Source organism: Corythoichthys intestinalis, chromosome 14, assembly GCF_030265065.1.
Source record: "Corythoichthys intestinalis isolate RoL2023-P3 chromosome 14, ASM3026506v1, whole genome shotgun sequence".
NCBI classification, from domain to species: Eukaryota; Metazoa; Chordata; class Actinopteri; order Syngnathiformes; family Syngnathidae; genus Corythoichthys; species Corythoichthys intestinalis.
The window spans coordinates 48,549,896-48,577,760 of NC_080408.1; the positions used below are offsets into that span (position 1 = coordinate 48,549,896).

The 27,865-nt window shown below is 38.8% G+C and overlaps 3 protein-coding genes across 4 annotated transcripts in view; 1 reads left to right on the forward strand and 2 right to left on the reverse strand.

The window, feature by feature from the left end:
- Positions 1-241, reverse strand: part of LOC130930496 (rap guanine nucleotide exchange factor 4-like) — an 89,523-nt gene extending 89,282 nt beyond the window's left edge. Inside the window, exon 1 of the mRNA XM_057858478.1 lies at positions 73-241. The gene's annotated coding sequence lies outside the window, so the exon portion shown is untranslated. The remainder of the gene's footprint in view (positions 1-72) is intronic.
- Positions 128-24,402, forward strand: LOC130930494 (neurabin-1-like). The gene is made up of 20 exons (XM_057858474.1): positions 128-286; positions 483-595; positions 704-2,245; positions 7,354-7,486; positions 7,547-7,667; positions 8,285-8,389; positions 8,470-8,560; positions 8,637-8,753; positions 9,779-9,832; positions 10,118-10,218; positions 13,134-13,262; positions 13,341-13,437; positions 13,496-13,556; positions 16,230-16,366; positions 16,437-16,639; positions 16,730-16,795; positions 21,506-21,716; positions 21,833-21,931; positions 23,172-23,357; positions 24,066-24,402. The coding sequence occupies exons 3-20, from the start codon at positions 911-913 to the stop codon at positions 24,267-24,269; spliced, it is 3,450 nt and encodes a 1,149-aa protein (XP_057714457.1). The 5' UTR covers positions 128-286; positions 483-595; positions 704-910; the 3' UTR covers positions 24,270-24,402.
- LOC130930495 (integrin alpha-6-like) overlaps positions 24,123-27,865 on the reverse strand; it is a 47,805-nt gene continuing 44,062 nt past the window's right edge. Inside the window, exon 25 of one of the 2 annotated variants that reach the window (XM_057858476.1) lies at positions 24,123-25,806. In XM_057858476.1, coding sequence (XP_057714459.1) covers positions 25,663-25,806 — 144 coding nt within the window. In that variant the 3' untranslated portion in view covers positions 24,123-25,662. The remainder of the gene's footprint in view (positions 25,807-27,865) is intronic. The other variant, XM_057858477.1, reaches the window with a different exon arrangement.

Genomic DNA, 27,865 nt, shown 5'->3' on the forward strand with positions numbered 1-27,865 from the left:
TCTTGCATTCTTATAAAATGTGCTTGATAGATAGATTTATAGATAGATGCCCCGGCGGTGGTACCCACTCACCGGCAGCGTTTCACAGTTACTGGAGTCGTTTACACTGGATTAGCAGGGATTATCCATTTACAGTATTTAGAAGCATGAGTCGCCATCTGTCTGTCTTAGTTGTAGCGAAGGAGAAGACCGCACATGACTCCAAAGCGAGAGGAGACTAAATCTAACGTATTATTATAGTTTGGAGAGAATATTGGCCTTTAAAAAGCGGGGTTCATTTGGAAATGTAAGTGACTTGTGACGCGTTTATAGATTATCGTAAATTCTTTGATCTGTCTAGTGCCATTTGTAAAATATTTTTGATAGTGTGAAGAAATGTACTTTATTAGAGTTACATTTTCTTGTGTTAAGATAGAAAAAGTTTGGTGAAGTATGTACGCAATTATGAGAAATTGTATTATGATTTGGTCAATTTCCGACAGTCACTGAATGCATCAATCAAGCTAATTGAAAGGACTCTGCGAGGAAAATGTCTGGACTTCGGTGAATTTGGCGGCGCGTACTGAGAATGTCAAAAATCGCCTTTTATTGCTCGGTGAGTCGTTCTCCCTTGGCTTCTTTTCACCGAGCTTGTTAAAACTCGCAATCACCTTTGATGTGCTTTTAAAAAACCTACTCATTTGTGTCCACCATTTTGCCTTAGAAGTGGACTTCCTCCAACAACGCTCCCCGTGGAGAACTGCGATTTTTTTTTTTTTTATGACGTTCCTCTCCCTCGTCCACTTCTTGAAACGATTCACCAGCACCTGAAGCCGACACGTTGAACTCCAAAGTATCTATCCTTTCAACATTTTTATATTATTATTATTATTAGCTAGCGGTTTTCGTCTCTTTTGCCAGTTCGCTAATAATGCGGACCGACCACAAGGGCCGAAGTGCCTCTCCTCACAGGATTTCATACGAGTCTGACTTCCACGCCATTAAATGCTCATTTGACAGCGGGACCAGACTAAAACATGGATCCAGGTCCGCTTCCTCCCAGCGTTCTTCATTGCACCAATCAAGCCTACCAGCTAACCTCTCAGAGCCCCTTGTGTCCCTCCCCAGCAGCGGCCGAGGAAGAACCCAAAGCGCCAGAGGGACTAAAATTCGGGACAACATTTTCCTCCAAATGGACAACCGACAATTGAAACAAAATAGCAGTTCGCTGCAGTCTCCTCAGAATCCCAACCCGCAGCTACAAAGCGCCAGCGTTTCTACTTCTGAAACCTTCCTACCAGATAAACCAGCTAAATCAGAGGAGATCAAGGATATAGACCGGGCTGCCCTAGCACAAAAGTTCTCAGTGACTCGGAAGTTGTTTGAGACTAAAATGACTGGCGCTTGTAGTGGAGGACAGCTGACACAATGTCCTCTAGACAAAGCCTGTGACATCAATGCAGAGAAATACGCAAGTGAGCCTATCATTAATAATCCAAAGAACGCTTTAATAACAAGCCTTAAATCTCTGTCAGATGTCCACAGTGGGGAAGCAAATAAATCTCCACGTGCCGAGGCCGAAAAATCGTCTCTTAGCTCTAGCTTGACCCCTGAGCAGCTCGTCAGGGCAGAGCTTGTCCATGTCAAGTCATCAGAGAGCGATGAAAGCGAGGAGAAGGATAAAGAATGGGTTTGGGAGCATTTTATGGGCAACAACATACACGTGGAAGACCTGGTGGATGATGTTTTTGAAGAGCTCAGGGTGGAAACGCCGCATCTTTGCTCGGTGGAATTAAAGTCAGGAGGCTGGAGATCCGTGGCAGACAAGTATGAGCAGGTGGACCAACAATGTAGGGAGGAGTCGATGCGACATGCTCGCAAGCCACAAAACGAGCGCTACGACAGGGGTGAAGTTCTGCCAGCCATTCCTGAAAAAGGGGATGTTGAGAAGATTTGTAGACAAAATAAAGAGGAAATGGTAGCTTCCTTGACACCTGACATGCAGGAATGTCGAGAGGAGAGGATGGAAGCAAAAGGTGATTTAAATGGAACTTCCGGGGCGCAGATTTGTGAGATTGAGAACAAATATTTAGAACGAGAGCACACGTCTGACAGGCAAGACCTGGAAAACACTCTGCACGTGGGCAACCAGCTTTCTCTGGACTATGAAGAAATTCCCAACATTCCTGAACTACCTGAGGAGAATGACGAAGATGGCGCAGAAGGCCCAAAGAAAATTGTCCGTTTCTCCTCAGCACCTATAAAGGTGAGTTTTTTTATTTTTTTTATTTATTTATTTATTTTTAATTAAATGGCCAAATGCAGTTCACTACCAGCTTGCGTTTGTGGAGAAACGCCAGCCTAAAGCCATGTTTGCTGTGTCAGGGTGGAGAAAAGACAAGACCCCACATGCTTCACTCTGTCACTGTTGCAGATAAGCACTCTACTCTAGTCGTTTGCACAGTACTAAAGTGCTTTAAGTGAAGAAAAATGGAACATAAACTACAAGCCATTTTAAAATAACATACTTTAACTCATTGGCTGCCATTGACTGTGATAGACAAACCAAATTTGCTCTAAAAATGAGCTGTTTTTGTACTGACCACTCAGTACCTTTGTCATATTACCACTTACAACACTCCAATGAAGGAAACGGATCAACATCCTTCCTGCTAATCAAACAGCTTTAATATCCTTCCAGAAATTGACATTTGCTGTCATTGACGGTGATGTCCAATCCATTAGGATTGGGAGGGGCTGGTAGCGATTGAAAAATCTATTACCGTCAATGGCATTGAAGCGTAATCATTCACTGCCAGAATTTCTGTCGATGGCAGCCAATGAGGTAATCATGATTAATTTTTTTCTGTAAGGCAAGGCAACTGTATTTGTATAGGACAATTCAACACAAGGCAATTCAAAGTGCTTTACATCACATGAAGGTCATAAAAATCACATTAAATCAAAAGAACATTAAAACAAAGGCAATCGAAACAGGAAATAAAATTATACATTAAAGTCACATTAAATTGAAATCAAAAATGGTAATAAAGCAGAAAGGGAGTAAAAAGCAAATAGCTCGAAGTTTGAAATATGTTGACAGTTATGGATATGCTGGTGGTGGTAAACAAAAGCGCTTTTAGCCCTGATTTAAAGGCGCTAACAGTTTTAGCACACTTCAGACCTTCAGGTAATTTGTTCCAGAGGTGAGGAGCATAATAAGTAAATGCTGCCTCACCCTGTAGTCAAATCACGAAGAAATGTGTCATATTTTTTGGGAGTTGCGATTAATCCCAAATTATTCATTTTTATAATCTTGTGATCACACCATGTTACAGGGGCAAAAAAGGTCCTTAATTTTATTTATTTTCATCATGTTATTTGTGTTGCCTGGGTCCAAACTAAATGGAAAGAGTGCCACTTAAGAGGTAAAAGTTTGGTTTTGCTAAAATTAGAGGCTATATTTAAATTTCCGATTTCACGTCCTAGTTGTACATAAATATTTGTTGAATGTCATTTCTTGGTGTTTCAGCTCAGGTCTGTATATGTAAAAAGTACAAATGTAAAGAAAAGTGGAAAATAGAATTTTAAAGTTGGAACCACAAACCCAAACTTTTTGGGAAATGTTTTTATATGTCAAATGTCAATGCGACGAAACTAGGAAATACCACTTAGAACCTGGGAACAAAATGTGTTACATGGTGTTAGTCACAAAATGGTCTCATATAATAGGTGACACGCGATTAATCTCAAATTTGTCACTTTTCAAATCGTTATCACACCAAAAATTTTCATATTTATAAATAGTAAACACAATTGCGAATTAGTCATTTTTTAATGGTAATTTGGAATTGATTGCAAATTGGTCACATTTTTATAGTCAACTTGTGATAGTCGCAAACTAATCACACTTCTTAGGCGTTAACATGCGACAAATCTCAAATTTGCCATTTAAATGCTTAACCTGCAATTAATCGCAAATTTGTCACACACAATTAACTGCAAATTGCTCATTTTTTTGATGATCAATCATAAAGGTGGGAATCTTGGGGCACCTAACGATTCGACTACGATTCAGAGGCTACGGTTCGATTATAAAGCTATTAGCTGCTTTTAATGTTTTGTACATTAGTTACAAAAATCCTCTTGGGCTAAAATAAACTCTTATTTCAGTATCAAGTTAACAGTTCAAAACAGTAAATAAAATACTCAAGTCCCCATTCTGTATCAGCAGCTGTAAAGTGCCTGTGACACGAAAAAGCATGTTTATTTCATAATACACGCGGTATTTTATGCTCCTGAATGATATGGACCGCTTGGATGTGTGTGGAAGTGATCGCTATGTTTTAGTTTTTTGAATCACGCGCCATGAAAAGAGTGTCTTCCGGCACCAGTCTCGAGTTGAGAAAGAGGGCGCTGTGACGTGTACGGAGGAAGGAGTCTTCTTCACTATACAGCCATACTATTGTATGTGAAGGACTGATTCAGCTGATTTTGCAGATTAATACGTTTATTTTTTACATCACGCCAGCCAAACGGCTGCAGAAAAATCTTGCTCTGTGAGGGAGAGGCGTGTGCGCCTTTTTGGAGTTTCAAAAGGTTCCCATTCACCGGTGGATATTGGCCAAAAAAAGGCCCTACTACTGTGTGACCATGGGACTTACGAGGAAGTGAGTAAACATCTTGTTTTGTATTATGTGAAATACTGGCGAATACAGCGATTACAAAGTAAACACTACAAACTTTCTTTAAATAAAGGACTACTTACGTTTGATCATTGATAGGCATGTAAAAAGCTCTCCTCATGCACGTTAGCTGCACAACAACTACAGCCGCTCTCCTCCAGGGAACGAGCTGTGAATTGCTCTCCGCCGGGCGGTTTGCTGATCGGCGAAGACAATCGACAACCCAGTCGTCATGTCAAATGATCCGGGCTAGTTATGTGTGATTTTCCGCTTCGAAGACTTTGAAAAATCACCCGGTTCGGGTTAGCATGTCGGCTAGCTGTCACGCCTCTTGGATTGTTTACATTCTCCGAAGCCGGGGAAATACATAAGCCCGATTTAGGTGTCATAAAATATCGTTCGGGAGTTGCGACAGTAAAGGTGAAGTCGACAGTTTTGACCATCATGGAGTAATTTTGCCATGTCGTCCTGAATAAGTGCATTTTTATCATTTCATATTCCATTTAGCACAAGACTGTTATTTGTCATGACCATGCCATTTATTTAGCGATTGGGGAAAAATACTTGGATAAAAAGAATGTCCTGTAAAAATATTGAAGTAGAGAGAGAGAGAAACAATGACATTTTGCAGCTCTCTTCGTCACGTTTTCCTCGTTGTGAATAATTCCCCCTCGACGGGCTGACTGGTCCTTCTCAAGCCATTTATTTAGCTATTGGGGAAAAATACTTGGATAAAAAGAATATCCTGTAAAAATATTGGAGTAGAGAGACTGAAACAATGACATTTTGCGTCTCTCTTCGTCACGTTTTCCTCGTTCTGAATAATTCCCCCTCAATGGCCTGAATAGTAAAACCGATGAGCCCATTCTCCCGCTGACGTCATCCACCTGTTGGGGACGCTAGAGCCCTATAAATGGTAGGTGTGGTTAACCGGCAGATTAAAAGACTCATTTCTCGTCATCTGCGCTTTGCTAAATTGTTGTATATAGTTGAATCGTCTCAAAATATGATTATAATTCACATAATAATGCTATTTAAGACTTTTTTTTTTTTTTCTCCTGTCGTACGCTCTTAAAACTACATTCAATTGATTAAATGTTGTGAATCAACCGCTAAAGTTGTTAAAATTGCTCCCGTTATTCCATAAATTCCCTTCTACTTTCGACATGTTAAAGTTTTAAAACTTTTTCATCATTTAAAGATGGATTCAAGTCAAGATTTTGCTGATTTAAGAGTATTTTAGATAAAATTCAGTTCGCTACAACAGCCTTCCAGAGAAGTGTACTGCTTCAAGATGGTGGCTGTTTACTAATGCCGGTGTAGGTTCACTATCCTCTTCCCCTCACTGTCCACTCGCTCTCACTATATGATTGGCCGAAGAGTCGAAATGCTCTCCCGTGAAATGCCTGTTTAAAAATGTTCCCGTTGTTACTTCTTGCGTTCGCTTAAAAGTGCCCATTTAAAAAGGAAAAGCGATGGATGATACTACACACAGAGCGTATTATTAACAAATGTTAAAATTGTATAATCATATAGTGAGAATAAGGAACGTCACTGACAAGTGCAGGCCACCGCGAGTGGATAGTGAGGGGAATAGGATAGTGCGCCTACACCGGTGAGTCTGTCATTTCGCAACTAGTTCTATATACATTTGGATATGGATACATTTAGGAGTGGGAATCTTTGGGCACCTAACGATTCGATTACGATTCAGAGGCTCTGATTCGATTATAAATCGATTATTGATGCACAACCCAACCCAATGTTGTGAATTAACAGTTAAAGTTGTTTAAATTGCTACCGTTATTTCATAATTTCCCTTCTGTCTACTTTCAATATGTCAAAGCTTAAAACTGTCATCATTTAAAGATGGATTCAAGTAAAGATTTTGCCAATTTAGGGGTATTTTAGATAAAAAGTAATGAGGTTCGCTACAACAGAGCCTTCTAGAGAAGTCTACTGCTTTCAGATGGCGGTTGTGTACTAGCACCGGCAAGTCTGTTATTTCACATCTAGTTCTCTGTACATGTTCTAACGCCGCCATCGCCTGTCATTTCGACTCTAGTTCTCTGTACATGTTCTAACGCCGCCGTCGTCAGTCATTTCGCATCTAGTTCTGCATATATGTGATATCTACCATAGCCGTATGTTGCCGTATGTTTGTAGCAACTAGCAACTGGGCACTGTTTGTAGCGGCTGTCGGCCGCAGTCAGGTATTATTGTTTTTTTATCTAGCAGCAGGAGTTGGGCATGATGTTTACTCACGGTCCATTCCTCATTGCGTCCTGAAGACCGCGCTGGCTGTGTTTTAGTTCCACTTTACTTGTCATATTTTTCAATAACTGGAATTAGGATGTTTGTGAATCGTTCTTGAATCTTCCACGGCCAAATCGCGAATAATCTAAGAATCGGAAATTTCGCACACCTCTAAGATTCATTCATTTCTATTGCTGTCAATGGCACTGAAAGATGATAATTTTTTTTATTTAAAAGATTTTATATATACTAGTGTGTATGTGTGTGTGTTTGTATATAGATATATATATATCCTTTTATTATATATTAATACAAAAAAATTGAACAATAGGATCAGAAGATATAGACATTTTTTATTTAACAACGTTGCTATAACTAAATCAGACTAATTGATTAATTCTGGATTAATTGTGGCAGCTGATCTCTCACCCAGGTTTACACGACCTACACTAACGCAGAGTACAACAGATGCAACAACGACATCGATCCCGTGTCCGCCTCGGCGGAGTACGAACTGGAGAAGAGGGTAGACAAGATGGACCTTTTTGAAGTGGACATTAAAAAAGGTTGGTTTTAATTCCGCCTGATGAAAATCTTTGCACTCTTGGTGTTTTGCTGCCTTTCAGAACAAGATGGACTAGGCATCAGTATCATCGGAATGGGGATAGGTGCGGACCAGGGCTTGGAGAAACTAGGAATCTTTGTCAAGACGATCACAGAAGGTGGAGCCACACATAATGACGGGCGGTATGCTTGCACAAATCTTGCTGTTTTTTCCTTTTAGCCTTTCGCAAATGACTAATTGATTAATCGACTGCAATTTTGATCAGATATTGTCCAAATCTTTTTTTTTTTTTTCCCCCATTACGATTGATGATAATTTCCAATGATGTGGCATCCAATCATCCCTCTGCTGTGAATTTAAATGAATTTATCACTAGTAGACGTCCAATCTACTTCAACTGGATTGGACGTCTATCACAGCTAATGAGTTAAAAAGAAAACAAGTGAAAAACTGTTCAGTATTGTTGTTTTTTTAAAATTTTTTTAAATTTTTTTATTTACTTTAAATGAAAATATGACCAAGAACATAAACAAACAAAAGCCCAACAATTATGTTTAAATATATTTTGACTAAAAATGTTTTGAATTAATATGAAAAAATATACAGCATAAATAAAAAGTAAAGGGTTCAGTTTTATATTTTTTTTAAAAAGTGGGGGAGGTGGATGACAAATACCAGATTTTTGTAGTCCTCGATGAAAGTATATTTTGGTTAATATAAAATTCTGCACGTTGTGTTTAAAAAAACCTGTGATGTAGATAACCCCTCCCAAAAATAATTTCATTGCCTTTTATTTTAGGATTCAAGTGAATGACCAGATTGTGGAGGTGGATGGTATAAGTTTGGTGGGTGTGTCCCAGCTGTTTGCAGCAACGGTGCTCAAAAATACAGCAGGCTTGGTCAAGTAAGTTGTCAGCATTTTTTTTTTTTTTTTTTTTTGGTATAGCTGCTCATAAATCTTGTTTTCTTCTCTTCCATTCCAAGATTTCTGATTGGCCGAGACAAGGAAGGGGTAGAAAGTGAAGTGGCGCGCTTGGTCAATGAAAGCCTTGAAATGGAGAAGACTGCACAAAAGGTTCGTTGTGTCAAATATCACTGAGAATCTGAAAGAAAACTGGATTCACTGATGTGCAGTTTTGCTTTTATGACAGAGTGCAAAAACAAGTGGCAACTCGGAAACTGACGTCAGCATGGATGAGGATGAGGAGGAGGACATGTCTATTCTTTCCTCTCTGGATAACGACCAACTATGCCTTAAATACCAGAAGGTAATTCATATACCTCCGTGAAGTTGGCCCCCCATCAGACGCAAATTTATAGAAGAATTATGTCATTCGTTTGCTAAAAATTTTTTTTTCCTTTGTACTGCTATTATAGGTCAGTCTGAGGTCAGCCAGTACCCCATTTAATAAAAGAATTGCTAAAAATTGTGTCAGTCGTTTGTGCCACGTTGGTGCTCGTTTGTGCTGCTACCGTTTTATAGATATTGAGATACTTGAGTGATAACGTCAATCGCAGCACCTTTGTCGCAGCTGATAGAGCGTACCAACTCTCAATAACAGGGTGTCCCAACAACTAGATTAAACGGGTCCATTTTGCAATAAATTGGGGGCTGTGTGACGTCATCTATAAAACAATAGCAGCACAAACAAAACATTTCACAGCGTAAACCAGCAATTCTTAGCCATTTTTAATCAAAATGGGGGGCTGTTTGACCTCAAATTGACCCTCTAAAAGAATATCTTAAAAACAATAGCAGCACAAACAAACAAAATTCCAGCACAAACGAGTGACATAATGTTTCTATAAATTTGCGTCTGATGGGGGGCCAACTTCACAGAGGTAATTCATATGTAACACAAAACAAGGTTGAGGTTTTAACTCTTCACATCACAAACTTTGTCTTACTGAAACAAATAACTGCCATCGACAATAATAAACGTCCAGGGAGGACTGGCTATGAATGCTCATCTTTCAGTGCCATTTTGACTGGGAGGGGCAAATAAATGTTCATCCACCCTCTCCCGGTCCAAATGGATTGGACGTCTAGTGCCGTCAGTGGCAGCCAATGAGTGCATATACCTGTAAATAACTTGGAAACTGTTTTTTGGGATAATGGAACACTTAAAGTGGGAATATCTCAAGTTGCCATAATGCTAATTAGTCCGTAAAAAAACATCAAATACCCCGCCCCCCAAGAGAAAATCAGAAAATCGTAGTAATTTAATTTCGGGCAAAATGCGGTTCACGATTTATTGCATCACGACTAACTGCCCATTTGTTATCTCAACAGCTTCAATCCAAACTGCAGAGAAGAACAGCCCAGCTGCAAAAAGCAAGAGAAAAGGTCTGCTCATGTTAATGAACTTTCACATCCAAATTGCAGAACAGCATGAACCATTTTAATGGCCGAAGAGCCACCCAAATATGGCCATTTTTCTTTCCTTTATCCAACTGCTTGGCTGTAATGACTTTTATTTGCTTTTGAAAGTTTTGAAGTAGGAAGATTGAGCCAGTTTGTTAAAAATAGCTCTTTTGGTATTCCGCTGATGAAAAGATAAGCATATTCCTTTGTAAATTGGACACACCATATGCTGTACACATTACTGAACTCATGTTGTTCTCCGTGCAGTTAAAGGAGTACGAGGAGGAGCAAGCCAATTGGGAGAGACATAAAGCAGAGCTGGAACAAAAAGTGGAGGATGGAGAAGAGAAGGCTGACAAGCTTGAGAAGTGCGATTACATTTACTCGTTGACTACCATTGATGGCAATAGACATTTGTTCATTCCAGTCAAATTGGATTGGACAGCTAGCACCGCCAATGATTTAATCACCTTTATGGGCTGGATTAGCGCTGCAATTTGGGCCAAAACAGAAGTACATGTCTCACCATAGATTTATTTTCTGCACACTTCGACACAGGCCACACAGTACCAAAATGGGCTGCCGCAATTTATTGAATAATGGACAACTGAACATCAAATGAATCGACGACTATTTTGATAAATTATTTAGAGGTTTTGTTGGGGAAGGGGGAAAAAAAACTTAACAAATCCTTTTTTGAGCGTCTTAATCACACATACCAGTCAGTTTTTTTTTTTTTTTTTTTTTTTTTTAAGGGAACGGTAAATGTTCTCTCATTTAAAACGAAACCACTAAATACAGGTAGTCCCCGGGTTACGAATGAGTTTTGTTCCTTTGCTGGCGTCGTAACCCGAATTTCCGCGTAAATTGGAATTAATCCTTTACGTACCCCTAAAAACCCCCCCAATCTCAAAATAACTATCCAAAAACATGTATTGTGCGTCATTGTACTGTCCTCGCCAAGATGTTGGAGCTAAATCGTAGCTAGACAGCGAACTAAGCTGTAATCCTTCCCCTCCCTCCCTTTCTCGGCTGCGCGACTTCTTCGTGGCCACAAATGTGCTCTTACTCGCATGCTGAAGTCATACCTTCTATACGCTTTCTGCGCCGAATATAAAGGCATTACAATAGAAAAGTCAACATTACAATCTAATACACATTCCTAAGGGAAGAACAGTCATCAATAAAATGAAGTTTAAAAAATTGATACTGTGAGGTGAAATAAGGTACTGTTCACCCGACTTAAAAAATGACTGGAGACAAAATGGAGGATGAGACCAATGTTCCCTCTAATTTTTCATGTGTCTGAGCAAACACACAATCTCCCTGAGCACATTGCGGCCCATGGTGAGCAACATCAGATGTGTACCGTATTTTTTGGACTATAAGTTACACCAGCCAAAAAATGCGCAATGAAAAGGTAAAAACATATATGTCGTACCGGCGTATAAGTTGCATTTTTGGGGGAAATTTATTTGGTATAATCCACCACCAAGAACAGACATGTTTTGAAAGGCAATTCAGAATAAAAATACAATAGAGAACAACAGACTGAATAAGTGTACGGTATGATAACATTACATGACTCATAAACAACGAACTGAGAACATGCCTGGTATCTCAATGTAAAATAGCTATTTAGAGTTATTCAGATAACTACAGCATAAAGAACATGCTAACTAGCAACAATGATGTAATAATGTGTGTATAAATTATATAATAATGTGTGAATAAATTCACATATAAGTCGCTCCAGAAAATAAGACTCACCCTCTGCCAAACTAAGAAAAAAACTGCCATTTATAGTCCGAAAAATACGGTACATAGCGGCCACACACCAGTATCACGCCTTTTCACGCCTATTAGCATTTCTACTGCCCGTAAATTATCTAGTAGTAAGAGCATTTAATGATTAATATCCATAATTAAAATATCTTAATAAATGTCAGTGGAATACACACCAATCTGACTTAAATTGTACCTTATTTTTCACGTCTTAATATATAGGACTTGCATTTGGTGTACTGATATGTCAGTGCTCTCATCTACTATCAGTGTATGCCAGGGTGCATTTTTAACTCTGCACATAGTCTCGTTCTCCACTATATCATTGATTGAGTTTACAAATTCAAAGGCATAGTTTTTACTTCACCAGCTTTGTGGTATAATCACACACACATATATATGTATATATGTATATATATATATATATATATATATATATATATTTATAGATAGATAGATAGATAGATATATATCCATGTGATTGCGGATTTGTTGAACTGACACCATTGACGCATTCATTTCGATGGCAAGTAAAATATTGTCAATGAGAACTTCAACTTGCTCTGGGTCAGATTTTGTTTTGTGGGACAGCTCGTTTCTCTTCTGTCGGTCTTTTGCATTTTCCCGCAATAATGTACCAATCCCTGTCGCATCTTGAGTCATTGTAATTTTCAACAGCTTTCAAATGACTTTTCTGCTGAATATGATGCTTGAGGTAGTCCAACTTCCATTCAGTACACATTTTTCCCTCTGAAAACTCACTTGGTACTTTGGCTTCAGTTTCACCGCTTGTTCGTCTATTTGCACATGCTCCGACAGCCACTCCTTCTTATATGAACCGCATTTCTTTTTTACTTTGGCTTGGTGAGTGGATGTGTCGCTGCCCGTTCGTTTCGCCATGATAAGGGGTTGGCCTTTACGTCTCTCAACTCCGCCGCACTCACGCACTGTTGTTAGCTTGCTAACCTACACCACGCGTTGTAGGCTGGGCAATACACAAGCAATGTCAATGCTATGATTGGCTGCGTAGCAGAAGTGAACCTTATCGTATCATTTGCTGGACACCTGTCACTCACCGAGTTACAACATACGTTTCTGTTGATTTTTTTTTTTGTGCGCAGCATTGAATTTCTCGTGCGCAGAGTAGGTGCCAACAGTGCGCGATTGCGCACGCGCGCAGTTTAGAGGGAACATTGGATGAGACCCTGGCGTCGTAAAGTGAAATCGCGTAAGTCGGGTACGTCGTAACCCTGGGACTACCTGTAATACCATCACTACCACGCTTTGAGAACTTCTATTCCTTAGTCATTGACCCATCACTGTTTTCTTGGTGTGTCAAAGTGGTCTTAATATCCAATTCTAGATTTTTGCTACATTTGCAAAAGGCCAGATACCAATATTACATTCAATATCCTGCTGTCCCCTGGATATCTGTTTAGTGCAACTTGAAAGTCCAGAATTTGACTTGTTGTTTAAGCAGCCTGTGTGTGTTCCTCAGGTATTGGCAAGAGGCCCAGACACTTTGCAGGGTGGTGAGCCAGCGACTGGCAGATGCCCAGAGCCAATCAGACAGCTTGGAAAGCAAGTACAGTAAGGCCAAGAGACTGGTCAGAGAGTACCAGAGCAGGTAATCGTTTAATTCCTCCCAAATAGCCAGTTAGCGGTGGATTGCACAATGGTACCTTGTCTGCTAACCTATGCTCAGAGAGGAGGAGGCCAAGAGCAGACAATCAAAATTGCGTCAAGAAATGCAGGAGAAGGAAGATAATCACAAGGAGGCCATTGAAAGGCTTCAACTTCAGGTGAGAAAAGCAGTTTTTAATACCGAATGGCAAGAATATTGAATGTTTTCATACACAGTTGGAAGGTAGAGAACCGGTGACAACCTTGAAGCCACGCTGTGTGGACCCGTCAGTCCCAGGTAGGCTTTTTTCATCCTCTTTACCCTTTGTACTGCACTCATGGGCTGCCATTGTCAGTGGTAGACGTCCAATCCATTTTTACTGGAAGGGGCGAAAAGGAGTTTGGGTCTAGCGGCAGCAATCGCACTGAAAAAATGATATTCAAAGTCCTCCAAATTTAAATGAATTGGGCGCATATCCTTGTCAATGGCGGGCTATAAGTTAAATACTATTACATTTAAAATAATAATAATAAAAAGTGCTTGGGGCCATAACTAGTGTTTTTGTTTTGTTTTTTTATACATTTTTATTAATGAAGAATAATTTAAAATATTCTTTAAATGATGATAATATAATTTCACATTTTGAGTCATATGACACTTTCTCTTATCATATCACCTACCCAGCAAATTTGATAGACTAATCCGTTATCAAGCTATCCCGAAATTCCTTTTCTTACCGTTGACGTCATACCCCAAAATTAAATCACGTCTTCCATCATAGTACAGACATATTCTGCAGGTTTGAAATAACTCAAGATCCTTTTATTTGTTAATCTTCAACACGGATACAGTAATCCCTCGTTTTTCGCAGTAAATGGCGACCAGAAATCCCCGCGAAAAATGAAAAACCGTAAAGTAGGATTTGCCCCTCAACCCTCAAAAAAATTTTAAAAAGATCGAAGTAAACAGATTATGTACTTGTATTTACATATGGTATAATTCCTTTATACTGTAAAGTACGGTATTTAAATGTATTTACAGTAGGGCTGTCAAAATTATCGCGTTAACGGGCGTTAATTAATTTTTTTAATTAATCACGTTAAAATATTTGACGCAATTAACGCACCCGCTGGCATATTGCCTCAAACATTACAATGAGGCCGTTTATGGACATTAAGAGTGAAGAGAATGCCACCGGCCGCTTGGGGGCAGCGCCGTTCCATACTCATGTCTTCTAAACGTGGGAGAATTAGTAGTTGTGAGACGTTTATGCTGTATTCACAATGCAATGCAAATTGCTATTTGTGCTCCACACATATTTCGGTAAGTTTTCTGTCTTTTAGTGGCAATTATGTGTCTCTTGTTTTATTTTGGGTAAGATATGTACAGATACAGTGGGGAGAACAAGTATTTGATACACTGCCAATGGGTTTTGGCAGTGTATCAAATACTTGTTCTCCCCACTGTATATGTTATACAGTAAAGGCGAGTGGACACAGGCTCACAGTTTATTGGCATAAGCTTCTCCTTCACAACAAACATAAGTATCCTTTAGTGAAAGCACAACAAAAATAATATTCCTATCTCTCAAAAAAAAAATTGTTCTCAAAAAGAAAAGCACTTCAGTCTATAGTAATGAGGCCCTATTCTGACACAGTTAAACAACAATGCTAAATAAACTGGCATTCCATATCAATTTAGCTATGCAAAATACACGTAAAACTTTTCACTCTATTTTTATTATTGTTATTTTGATTCTTATTATTATTATATTAACTCTACTTTTGATTGAAAATTTTACAAATTTTATTAAAACGAAAACATGAAGAGGGGTTTTAATATAAAATTACTATAACTTGTAACTATAACATTTATCGTTTAAGAACTACAAGTCTTTCTATCCGTGGATCACTTTAACAGAAAATGTTAATAATGCCATTTGTGGATTTATTGTTACAATAAACAAATACAGTACTGATGTACAGTATGTTGTATGTAAATATCCGTCATGTGTCTTATCTTTCCATTCCAACAATAATTTACATAAAAATATGGCATATTTTAGAGATGGTTTGAATTGCGATTAATTGCGATTAATTACGATTAATTAATTTTTAAGCTGTAATTAACTCGATTAAAAATTTTAATCATTTGACAGTCCTAATTTACAGTAATTAGTCCTTATGCGGTCACTCTGTGATGCGTGGGAGAAATTTGGCACACCTCCTGGATGTCATGGCAGTCCATTCACGAGTATGTAGCGGGGATATGATGATTCATTTGCGGTAAAAAAAAAAATAGTTAAAATCCTGCTACAGATGATGGTTTGTATCCGACTTTGGGTGCTGTCAAATCAGGTAAAAATGGAGAAAAGTACCACTTAATATCCCCTTGGAGGTCGTTGAGGTGTTTGGCGGTGCTCCGTTGCGGGTAAAAGTTGTTGAAATTACCCCGGGAGGTTTGGGTGCTCTAAAAGCGGGTAAAAATAGTTTTGGATGTTTTTGACAAGATAAGTGCCCCATTTTCAGGTTTAAAAAATGTAATAAAGGTTCAAAGATGTTGTGGAGGTTTTGTAATTGAGTTTAGGTGCTCTCAAAGCTTGTAAAAATGCTGAAAAGTCTTGCTAAAATGTTTGCGTAAGACTAGATAAAATAAAAAGTAAAAGGCTGGGCGAGGCTATGATGTGGGCAGCCAATCACCTCACAGAATAAAGCCACTCTTATTAGCGTCATGTCGGTCATAGTAGGGGCGGCTTCGATGGTGGTCATTGCTTTTGTCGTGTCAATCTCGCACCAGGAACCAATCACGCGCCTAGGGTTTGTGCACATGGGTATGTACAAACCCCGTGAGTCATGTACAGTATGTTCTAGTGCGAAACATTCTCTCGTTCCTCTAAGGGAAAAATGTTTTGTTTTTTTGTTTTTTTGGACATAAACAAATCTGTATATGTTTGTCACTGTCTTTTCTCAGATTCAGACTGGTATGTTGCAGTTCCTCAAACAGAACGACTGGACTGCAGCGCGCACATAGCCCGGTGTCTGCTGGCACGGAATTTGAAACGCCATCCGCCTTCACAAGATAAACTTAGGGAGAGCCTTAAAAAAATGGTGCGAGTTTCAACGTCACAACAATCTAACAGGAAGTAATTGAACGTCATCTAATCTGTGACGCCTGCAGGATGAACTAAAGCCGCTGGAGAGCCGATTGGAATCGGAAGAGATCGTACGAAGTAGCGGTGAAGTGGAACTTTGCAGTTCTTCTGTTACAACGGACAGCCCCACAACACTGCCCGTTTTCATCACTGACACCAGCGCTGTCATCACCCTGCCAATCATATCCTCCACTTCCAGAAAATCCAAAAGAAAAATGCCTGACTTTAGGTACTCATCACTTTTTTAATTTCCTTTTTTTAATTAGTGATCCACACTTTCCAGTGTTTCTGAAAGTGATGCTATGATATTATCACGCAGTGGTCTTCGCAAGTCTCTGAGCAAGAGGAAGAGTGAAAAACTGCTGAGAAGGTCCAAAAAAAACAGGTGGGATAGAGCCGCTCAATGCATGTTATCAATTCAATTGTTTTTAACCGGGGTCCGGTGAGTGAATCTAAGGTCAGCGAAGGTTAAGACACGCAGATATTCGTATGTCGACTAAATCAAGGCAATGTGGTGTTTTAGGCCAGGTTTTAGACTGGTTTGCCCACAATTTACAGGCTTTATTCCATTTCTTTCAAGTGCTAGTCCTCTTGCTAATGGGAGGAGAAACCTGGGTTCCCGCGGGTCCTTAAAAAATATTGAATTAAAATCCATGTAATTAAGGTCTTAAATTTACTGTAAATCACTGTAGGTATTAAATTTCCGAACAGTACATTTAATGCTGATGGGAATGCACTATGACCCACCCTAAAACGCACTCTCACTTGTCACATAATGGTGATTTGAAACTGAATAGGTATGTGACAGTTGGAGCCAGCTGTCCCAGATCAATGCCCAGGTTGTGTCACAATTAGGGCTGAACGATATCGGAAAAAACTGACATTGCGACTTTTTGGGGGTTTGTGATGTATTGCAATTAGGGCTGCAGCTATCGAATATTTTAGTAATCGAGTAATCGTCTGAAAATTCTATCGATTAATCGAGTAATCGGATAAAACAAATATATTTTTAGGTGAAGAGCAATTATAAATATACATGAGAAAACAAGACATTTCATCTAATCTTGAACCATTTTCAGTCAATCAATGTCTTTATTTTCGATGTATATTGTTGAAAACAGCCAACAATTGCATCTCAGATGTAACTAGAATTTTTAAAAAAGACTAATTTACTGCTTTCACTCAAAAAACTTTTAGATCTTATTAAAAAAAAATATATATATATATATATATATATATATCTTACCTAAAAATGCTGTTACGCTTGATAACACACATCACTTAAAAGTTAGGATTTTTTCCCACGTGTTTCAATTGAATTTCTCTTTGTGTCAAGCCATTTTTAAGTTCTAGTTAAGTTTTAAGTTAGTCTAAACTGTAAGTCCTGATAGGATTTTGAGTTTTTGCAGTGTTCAAAATAAACGTATGATACAGGCTGTATTGGAGCACATTAGGGACCAGTGCTACTTGGTGTTTTATCCAGCAATGACTACTGAGCTAAAATTGATAGTTAGCATGATTGAGTTTTTATTTTACACCCTCATCGCTCCACAGTGCTATGTTATGTTAAAGCCTGTATGTAAGACACGTTAGCCACGCATCGACAGTGGTCATAATTAATTGAAACCTAGCCCTCCGCAGGGCTAATGTTACGTGAGCTAGTAGCGACAGTAACGTTAATCTTATTTATTAGCGCTTAGCGCTCTTTATTAGCGCTTAGCGCTCTACTGCTTTAAGATGGCGGCTGTTTACTAACGCTGCCCAGACGCGGCCGAGTCTGTCATTGCGCATCTAGTTCAACATACATGTGGTCTCTATGAGACTTATCAGACGCTACCTGTACCAACGTAGCATCGTGCGGGCTAGTATTTAGCAACGTCGGCGTCGTTTGTGGTGGCTGTCGGCTGCAGTAAGTTTTTTTTTTTTTCCTTCTTCCTCTCCGCACGTGACAGCGCATTGTCCCGCATTTAAAGTAGTCCGAGCAAAACGTGATGCTTAGAGCTGTCAAAATAAACGATTACTCGAGGTGAATAAAATTACTCGGATCAGTTTTTAAACTCGAGTTACTCGAGTTGCTCGAGTGCTCGTTTCAGCTCTAATTGCAATATTAAAACGAGAAGAATTTTCACCACATGACTAGAATAGCTCGGTTACTATGGTTTACTCACAATGTTTTTATATTAGTGTATTGCAATTTAAAAAAAAAATTTTTTTTTTTTTAACTGTTCTTCCTGAGTTTCCCCCTTGTTTTCCTCTTCATTCATTCTTATATTCTTAATTTTTTATTTTCTGTGATGTAAATATGACAAGCTACATGGTCAAAGCTAATGCAACTAAACAGGCTTAATGTTGAACAGTGTAAGATTTATTCCCTTAAAATTTGAATCAAAATTTTAAGATATGCTTATTGGACGAGTCTTGGCCTTGTCTGAGACTTGTGACCTAAAGATAAGAACATTAAACATACAATTTTGACCTGTTTTAAAAGCATGCTGTAATTGGCCTTGATAGCCTAGCTATATCTGTTTTGAATTTGGGGAAAAAAATGTATGAGGCAGAAAACTCAGACAAGGCTGAAAAAGCAGTTTCCGCTGTTGCACCCCTCTTTAAAATTAACTGCTGTATTTTAAGCCAAAAGAGCTGTTGTGTTTGATAGAACAATATGTCTATATGCTGCCATAGCAGTTTCACGGCGCATTAAGCCCCCAAACTATTTTTAATCTGTCTGTTTTACCCTAAAGACCCCGTTTACAGACGCTGCGCCGAAATGTCATTTTTAGCTTAGAATCATTAAATGGTGTCTAATATTTAGTTTAAAAAAAAAAAAAGCCGACTTTAAAAAAAACTCGTATTTTTTAAACATTTAAACAAATTACGTCGCAATGGAAAAAAATAGTGTCTGTAAATAAGTAACGGATAGCTACATCATAACCTTTTCGCTCTGTGTGCTAAAACGGCATCATTGTAAACTGTTTGAGTCTACGCATGAAGGGGTTATTCCGTGCATGCGTCAAATATTTTAACATGATTAATTACAAAAATTAATTACCGCCCATTAACGCGATAAATTTGACAGCACTAGTAAATATATGAAAAAGAAAATCTCACCCACACCTTGATGTGTGGCCATTCACAGCTGTGTCTTGACACTCGGTGATACATGCTGCCTGGAGTTTTTGGATCGAAACAAGGTAAGTACGCGATCTCATTAAAATCATGAAGTCTTTAATTATGCTCTCTCACGCTCTCACCTACATTAAGGGTTTCGCTGTTTTTTTGTTTTTAAAACGCCCTCCTGTTCAAAATGTTTCTTCCCTCAGAAAATTGAGATTTTAAGCTTCCCAAATAAATGGAAATAAATGTTATATTTTTTTTAATGACTGTGATCAAGCCAGCCTGCTGCTTAGTTCAAGCTAGGCGCTAATGCACAGCTACATTGCGGCCATCCAGCCTACCGCTCTTGCTCTTTGCTGGCGTAATTGCTGCACGAATTCCGATTTGGGAGACTTGACCGTTCAGATCGCCGGCACATTCTGGACAAATGTGGACCAGATCAGATTTGAACCACATACGAAAGTGACCTAGATCGGAATTGAAATGGTTCACTTTTATGCGACTTGTCCCTTTCAGACTGTCATGTTAATGCCTCACTCGAGTCGGGAAAACATGAAAAAATCTGACTCGTGCATTAAGACCTGCGGTAAGAACCTAGCCATATAGAGACTGCATGCTGTGGTCAATTATTATTCTAATTTTATGAAGTAATAATTTCATGAAAGTTGCACTGTTTGGCCTTTGAGAGCCAAAACTCGGGGTTTAAAAAAGTTTGTTCATTATTCATTGTATTTTTACTTTCTTACTGTTGGGCTAGTATTATACATGTTTTAATTTTACGAATTTAGCACTCATTTTGGCCTGTGAGAGCCAAAGGTTTATTCAACTATTGCCACGCATACCATGTATGCAATAAAAAGTTCTACTGGATTCATTGTGTGTGTGTGTGTGTGTGTGTGTGTGTGTGCGTGTGCGTGTGCGTGTGCGCGTGCGCGTGCGCGCGTGTGTGTGTACAGTATATATATATTTCAAACAAAGTGGTATCGGTATTGTATCGGCCGATACTGCACAGCCAGTTATCGGTATCAGTATAGGAGCCAAAAAATCGCGGACATCAAGGAGTGGTTGAGATTTTTTCATATATTTACCCTTTTACCTTCACGTTTTTTTCAATTTTTCTTTGTTTGGATCGATTATATATGATCTAACATATCGGGGAAAATGTGAGAGTAACAAAAAAATACATTTTTAGTTATGAGGTAGACATCCGTGACTTTTTTACAGACGTCATTTTTTTCATTGTGACGTAATTTGTTTAAAAGTTTAAAATACGCGGGTGAATAATTTTTTAAAGTCGTGTATGTATATATATATTTTTTTTTTTTTTTTTTACAAAATATTGGACATCAATTAATGATTCAAAGCTAAAAATGGCAGACATTTGTAATAAAAAATTACCTTGTTTTCATAGGTGGGTTGAAACAACAAAAACGATTGTGCGACATCTGAAAATGGGTTTCCAGGGTAAAACGGGCAAATTAAAAATAGTTCGGGGGCTTAATGCGCCATGAATCTGCTATGACAGCATATAGACATATTGTTATATCAAACACAACATTTGTTGTGGCTTAAAATAAAGCAGTTTCTTTTAAAGAGTGCAAGAGCAGAAACTTTTTCAGTCTTGTCTGGGTTTTCCGCCATATCATTATAGTATTTGTTTTTGTATAATTTCTAAATTATTACAATGTTAATAAAAGCCGAATTTATTAAATTAAAATGAATAGAAAGAGAAATGCACTCTGGTTACAGCGCCAAGTAACAACTCAGGATTTTTTATTTTGCTGTAGAATTTAACTCATTGTATGCCATCGACTGTGATAAACATTCAATTCATTTAAACTAGAAGTACTGGCTGTAAATGCAATCTTTCAGTGCTAGTGAGTCAAATGAGTACCTTGTAAGGGTAAAAAGTCGTGCATGAAAGGTTTACGAACTGTTGTTTTGCGGATAGTAAAATGTTTGAAACCTCAAATCTTTTTAGGGCGTCTTGTGGAGACCTTCCAGACAAGCCATCTGAAGTTTCTCCGTCAGGCTCGGTCACCTCCATGCCGTCGTGCTTGCCCTTTGCCTGGTTCGCAGAGCGAGGGAAGGAGAAAGACGAGGAGGGGAGAAAACCGGGCAACTCAGAGAAGTTCCGCTCTGTGTCCAGCAGCAGTTTGCCCTACCTGACTACCTCGTGTAGGGGAGATCAGGTATGCACGTACCAGCTTGCATGTCAGACCATTAAACGACAACCACAGTGCAAAAAAATAAAACATTACGGCTGGAGTTGTAGTCTGGGAAATTTGTAAAGGTTTGTCGGTTCCAGAGTGTTGGCTGTCGGTTGGATAGCTTCAGCGCAGGGGGTCATGGCTCTAATCACTCGCTCTCCGGACACTCTCACACTTTCACCTTTTCATCCACTGAGGTAAGGCTTTCCTTCCTTCCCTTTGCCTTCCTCTCGTCTCTAATATCGCACCTGCTTGATGCATGTCACGTCGTGATGGTGTTTAACAGCCACTGACTGCGACAGACGTCCAATCCATTTGGACTGGGAAGGGAAAGCCCTTTCAGTCGGAATGGATATGTCGCAGCCAATGAGATGAAAGGGAAAGACAAGTGTATAAATTAGTGCTGGAATTATTATTTGATTCTCGAGTAATTGTATTATCAAAAAGTTTTTGAATCAAATTTTGCTGTTTCGAGGATTCGTTTTATTAGTGACGTTGTAATGGTTTGTTTTAAAAGTGTTGCATTTATATTGATTTGAGTGGATACACTGCCTTCTACTGGCAACAGTGAGTATGACAACTCATTTAACATGGCTGAATCCAACTCTCTGCTAAGACCAACATAAGATAAGTTTTTGTTTGAGCTAATGTTTTTTTAATGCATTTTTGACAGCCCTTGTTTGGTGTTTTGGAAGAAAGCACTGATTAGGTATTTCTAAATGTCACATGTGTGACACGCCCAAACATTGCTATGATGCACGCTGACTAACTGCAAGTACAATAAGCAAATGTCACGCATTGTGAACATGACACTGTCACATTTTCGTCTCGTCAGGCGAAAACTTAATCATCTCATTTGCTATCCAAGACGTCTTCAGCGCGTTCACATCATGAGAAAACGTTTTTCAACGAAATATTCGTTGACGAAAACGACACAACTGAAAAGCATGTTTGCGACAGTACAGTACACTACACTGCACTACAGGCTGAATGTCTGCACATTCCCTCTACTGGCTAACTCGTAACCTACAGGCACCAATAAGTTCGCAATCAATTAAGGAGCCCTGCTTTAAAAAATATATATAATGTCACCAAGGAATGGCTGGCAAACTTGGATACTTGCATTTGATTGGCTAAAATGGTAGCGGCTTTGGGAAAGAAAAAAAAAAGGCACCATTTACGATGGCCGCTTCCTAGAAATATTTGTTTTTATTCCTGTTATTCTCCACCATTACACATCAGAAAAATGTAATTTGATGTTTTTTCAATTTATTAAGCTAGAGTAGTTCTTTTGGGGTGCACATGAAAAAGGTGTCCTTTTAAGGTGGGAAAAAGCCACCAAATTTATTGTTTGTGGGAGCCCTACAAGGTTAAAAACCACTGATTTAAACAGTATTCAGTAAGGGTTTTTTTGTACTGTCATTTTTCCACGGTTAGACTTTGGACGACCCACTGCTATGTAAAAACGACAACCAGTGGCAAAGTCGACCCATGTTGGAGTGGAGCAGCCATCAGGTGTGCCTGTGGTTAGTGGCCATGAACATGGAGCAATACATGAGCGACTTTGCAGCACGAGGCGTGGATGGGGCTCAGCTGCTCACCATGGACACGGACAAACTCAAGGTCACAAACCCTTTTTTAAAATTTAAAAAATGGAATAAAATGCACATAAATTTAGTTTTGTTCACTGAGCAAAATGCATTCAATGTGGGTGGGGGGAAAAAACGGTCATTTTTATAATTTATAAATGAGTTTACTGTATTAAAGATATTAAAGAATATGATAGAAATACTAAAGTAAATGTTGATTTTCTAGTATTTGGCAGACAAATTTGAATATAAGTGTTGATGGTAAAACACTAATGAGAGTACAAAAATCAATACAATTACTGATTGACATGAAAGAATGAAAAATAGATTTTAATTTACCAAATTTAGAGGTAAAGTTTCAAGATGGGTGAAAAATGGGCATCCATTATTGATTGAAATGTAATAAACATTTTCAATTAGTATGAAATTTCACTGCCATTGACGATGACTGACGTCCAATTGTGGCAGTGTTCAACCTTTGTGAATTTAAATGTTTATCAATAGGAGACATCCAATCCATATAATCTGGGAGGCCTGGCAGCAAATGAACAAATTTTTGTTCAAATTAATTGGATGTCTATCGCCATCCTCAGCAGCGAATGAGTTCATTTCAAACAAATAATGTCCTGACTTGTCCAAACTCTCCCAAGAGCTCCCAATTTTTTCTTCATAACTCTAGAGGAAAAACAACACCTTCTAGTGGAGGATAAGCAACTTGATGCATAACTTCATCTGTTGTCAGGCAATGGGCGTGTGTCAAGGCGACCGCGCCTCCCTCAAGAAGAAGCTAAAGGAGATGAAGAAAACTGAGGAAAAAGAAGAGCGAGGAAGGGAGAAAAAACGCAGGGGGGAGTCCAAACGAAAAGACAAGATTTCCGAGAGCGAAGGTGCAACCGCCGGGACTCGACGGATCGGCAGAAAGCCCAGATCCGAGTCGCTCCTCTAGAATGACCACACCAGCATGTATTTGCGTCAGCACTATCAGAAAAGTTTTTGATAGAACCTGAAATCTTATTGACAGCACTTATGTTTTTTTTTTTTTTTTTTAACTTTTAAATTGTATGATTTTAAATATCCGTTTTCTTAATAAAAGTTTTTGTTAAACATCTTGTAGTTTGGAAATTGTGACACACGCCAATATGGCAACATTTCAGTTTATTCTTTACAGTGAATTGGCCAAATTTCACTTTTATACATTGTAGTCATTCCACAACGTGTGGAGATTCATTGAAATTAAGGCAGATGCATCACTGGGGAAAAAAATTATTCAAAACGTCACATGTGTTAGCATTAGAGGTTGACCGATATACAGACTTTTCCCCCCAACATCGCTGATTAACAAAAAAATAAGCCGATTAAAAAAAGATTTTGATCATTGACAACAATGGCAACGGAGATGGAAAGTGTGTATTTGCAGCTAATCACTATTGAACAACAAATGTTGAAGCGTAGGCAACACAAAAGACGTTTGCAAATGTTTGAAAACGGCGGTGTTCTTGTGCTGAACCGGAAAAATTCTTGAGTGGACCAATCAGTCCTTCGCCATTCATCACGCGTGTGTTGACGTGACGAGTAGTCAGGATATTTTGAACGCGCACGTCGGGCTACAGCATAGGTCTGCCATCACCGCTACGCAGAGGCATAAATCGGCCTTTACACTTTAAATTTAACCCTTAGCGTTAGCATTAGCTTTAGCATGGCAAGCATCCTCTTAAACGCACTCTCACTTGTTTACATCTCCTCGTGATGTCCTGGTGGGTTAATTATTTGAAAATGTACTGTTCTTGCAAAGTGTATAATCATAAAAAGCGCTGCGTTCGTTCGTTTGGTAGCACTAGACCGAATTAAACCTTTGTCTCAGGTCATTGTAAATTTGTAAAAAAAAAATTTTTTTTAATTGCCTTTCATGCTTTAGAAAAAAATATCTGCTTACAAAATCGGCTTTGGATATTGTTAGATATCGGTCGACCTCTAGTTAGCATTACATGACTTTGGTCTGCGTAGCGTGTAACAAAGTACCCCAGGTAAATAAATACAGTTAAAAAATACATACTCTGAGCCTCTCCCTCCCACCCGACACAAAAAAAATGTACAAAATAAGTTCCAAAATTTGATGTTCAAAAAAATGTTTGTACCTACAGACCAAAAGGCTACTTTGTAAATTCTTGTTTCGGTATTTACAGTCCAAACTCCCAGTGCCATTGACGATAGCCGTGCAATCGTGGCGTCAATTATCCTACCGTAAATTTATCGCAAGTATCCAATCTATATGAAGTGGGAGGTCAACCTCCCACTTCAAATGGATTGGATGTCTAGCGCTGTCAATGGCAGATGATGAGTTAAGAATAATGTTGGTCGTGATGCCAGTTTGTCACCCAGGATTTCTTTTGCAGGTTTTTGTCAGCTCGGTCCTCGCGTTTGATCCGTACCGCGTTGTAACTGGGAACCGCGTCTTGGTGTTTGGTCCGCTTGAAGAAGCCGCACTGAAGTGGAGGAAGAAATGGCAGCAAGTGTCAGTGTGAGGGACAAAAATGGATGAGCAAGTTAAGTGGCTGTGAGTGCAATTGCGACCAAAAGAGCAAAAATGGGAAGATGCTGAAGGTCGACAACATGGCAAATAGAAAAATTGTTAAGTGGTACCTCCCCCAATGCCATGCATGAACAGTGAATGGTACTTGACTTATGAGTTCAATTGTTGGATCAAATAACCTTTTCCCCATTTTAATTTTTTTCCACTTCACATTCCACTCCCACTTTTGGAATGTTAAAAAAACAAATATGACAAAGTAAATAAATATTTGAAAAAGTATATTTTTATTGTAATTGTCATTAAATTTCTATTTTTACCTAAGTGTTTTAATGCATTTGGTCAATTAATAAATACTAAGTTTGAGTTTTGCAAACATTTTGATATTTACAAAAAAGTTAGCCCACTTCATGTCTGTAGCTCACTTTTTCTATTATTAATAAAAACCAACTCGCTAGCTGCCATTGACATTGCTAGATCCATTTGGACTGGGAGTGGTGAATCAACAAAACCCCTAGACTAATAATTTCAAGAATACTGAAAACTAATGAAAACAAATCCATCGTAGGTGGGGAAGAAATTAAATGAAAAAATAATGCAAAAAGTTATTGCTCACTATCAAGTCTGTTTTCATGACAATGCAAAATGAATCTTAAAAAATCAAGTGACTGCTAAAAACTCCTAAGTTAAAGCCTCATAAGTCAAGGTATCCCTGTTTAATTAATTCAACCAAGTCATAGTAACTTAAAACCAAAAAAAGTGAGCTTTTTGCAATAATAACATTGACATACCATGTTTTTCAGACTCTAATGCGCACTAAAAATCCTTTAATTTCCCCCAAAACTGTCAGTATAATCCAATGTATGAATTCTGGTCGTGCCTAATGAAATTGAGCACAAGTCAAGCATAACTATTATACTGCTTCACAGAGGTGGGTAGTAGCACATTACATTTACTCAGTTACATTTTCTTGTTGGGATGTCCCGATTGCATTCTTGCGTCCAAGTCACCTGATTTTTCAAATTTGCCGATAGTCCGCTCTGATACCCAAGTTTTATTATTTTGTTCATTTCAACAAAAGTTCCAAACATGTTACAGTACTGCCAAAATGTGCCACATTGGCGAAATGTCCCACAAGAGGTGAATTTGACACCCAAGGTACTACCATGCTCTTTCAGCTGGTTTTGTTCAGATCAGGGGTGTCAAACCAATTCCACAAAGGGCCAAGAGGGTCCTGGATTTCGTTCCAACCAATGAAGAGGTCATGTTTTCACCAATCTGATCTAAAAGTGTAATCAGTTGATTGCAGTCAGGTGCTGCTTGTTTCAGTAGAAAATTCATTGGTGAATCTGTTTGCGCAGTCTTGGTTGAAATGAAATCCAGGACCCTCTTGGCCCTTTGTGGAATTGGTTTGACACCCCTGGCTTAGATGCATACAGACAGAACATACTAAAGATGCCTTAAGAAAATACTTAAATGTAGTAATATCAAATAAGGCTGGTTTAAAATACGCTACGTGACTAGTGCTACCACTAGAAAACAATGCTTAAAAGTATGAGGGGAAACTCGTGCAAAAAGTATTTTGAGGCAATGAAAAAGTAATAAAAGACTAAAAACACAAATAGTACTTGCCACTTTTAACCGATGTGCGCATGTGTTGAACATCTCGATGCGTAGAAGGAATTGCAGAATGCTGGTAGTGTTCGTCTAGTGGCAGTGACAAACTACATCACCCCTAGCACGTATAAAACATGGCTCCCTCCGTAGGTCAAACATGGGTAATGGTGTTCTACTTGTATAGCGCCTTTCCACCTTTCAAGGCCCTCAAAGCGCTACTGGTGACGCAGCACCGGGAGCAACATGGGGTTCAGTATCTTGCTCAAGGACACTTAGATGAGTTCATCAGGGCATAGAATCGAACCCACAACCTCTAGGTTGGGGGACAACTACTCGACTACTGAGCCACGCCACATGTAAAAAGTATGATAGTTTTAAATCAATGGCAATATTCTGTG

Bases quoted from the DNA above. Each gene is read 5' to 3' on its own strand.
- LOC130930494 (XM_057858474.1), top strand. From the start codon at position 911: ATGCGGACCGACCACAAGGGCCGAAGTGCCTCTCCTCACAGGATTTCA. The intron at 13,438-13,495 runs GTGAGAAAAGCA...TTTCATACACAG, and splicing joins TTGAAAGGCTTCAACTTCAG to TTGGAAGGTAGAGAACCGGT. The intron at 21,932-23,171 runs GTAAGGCTTTCC...TTCCACGGTTAG, and splicing joins TCACCTTTTCATCCACTGAG to ACTTTGGACGACCCACTGCT.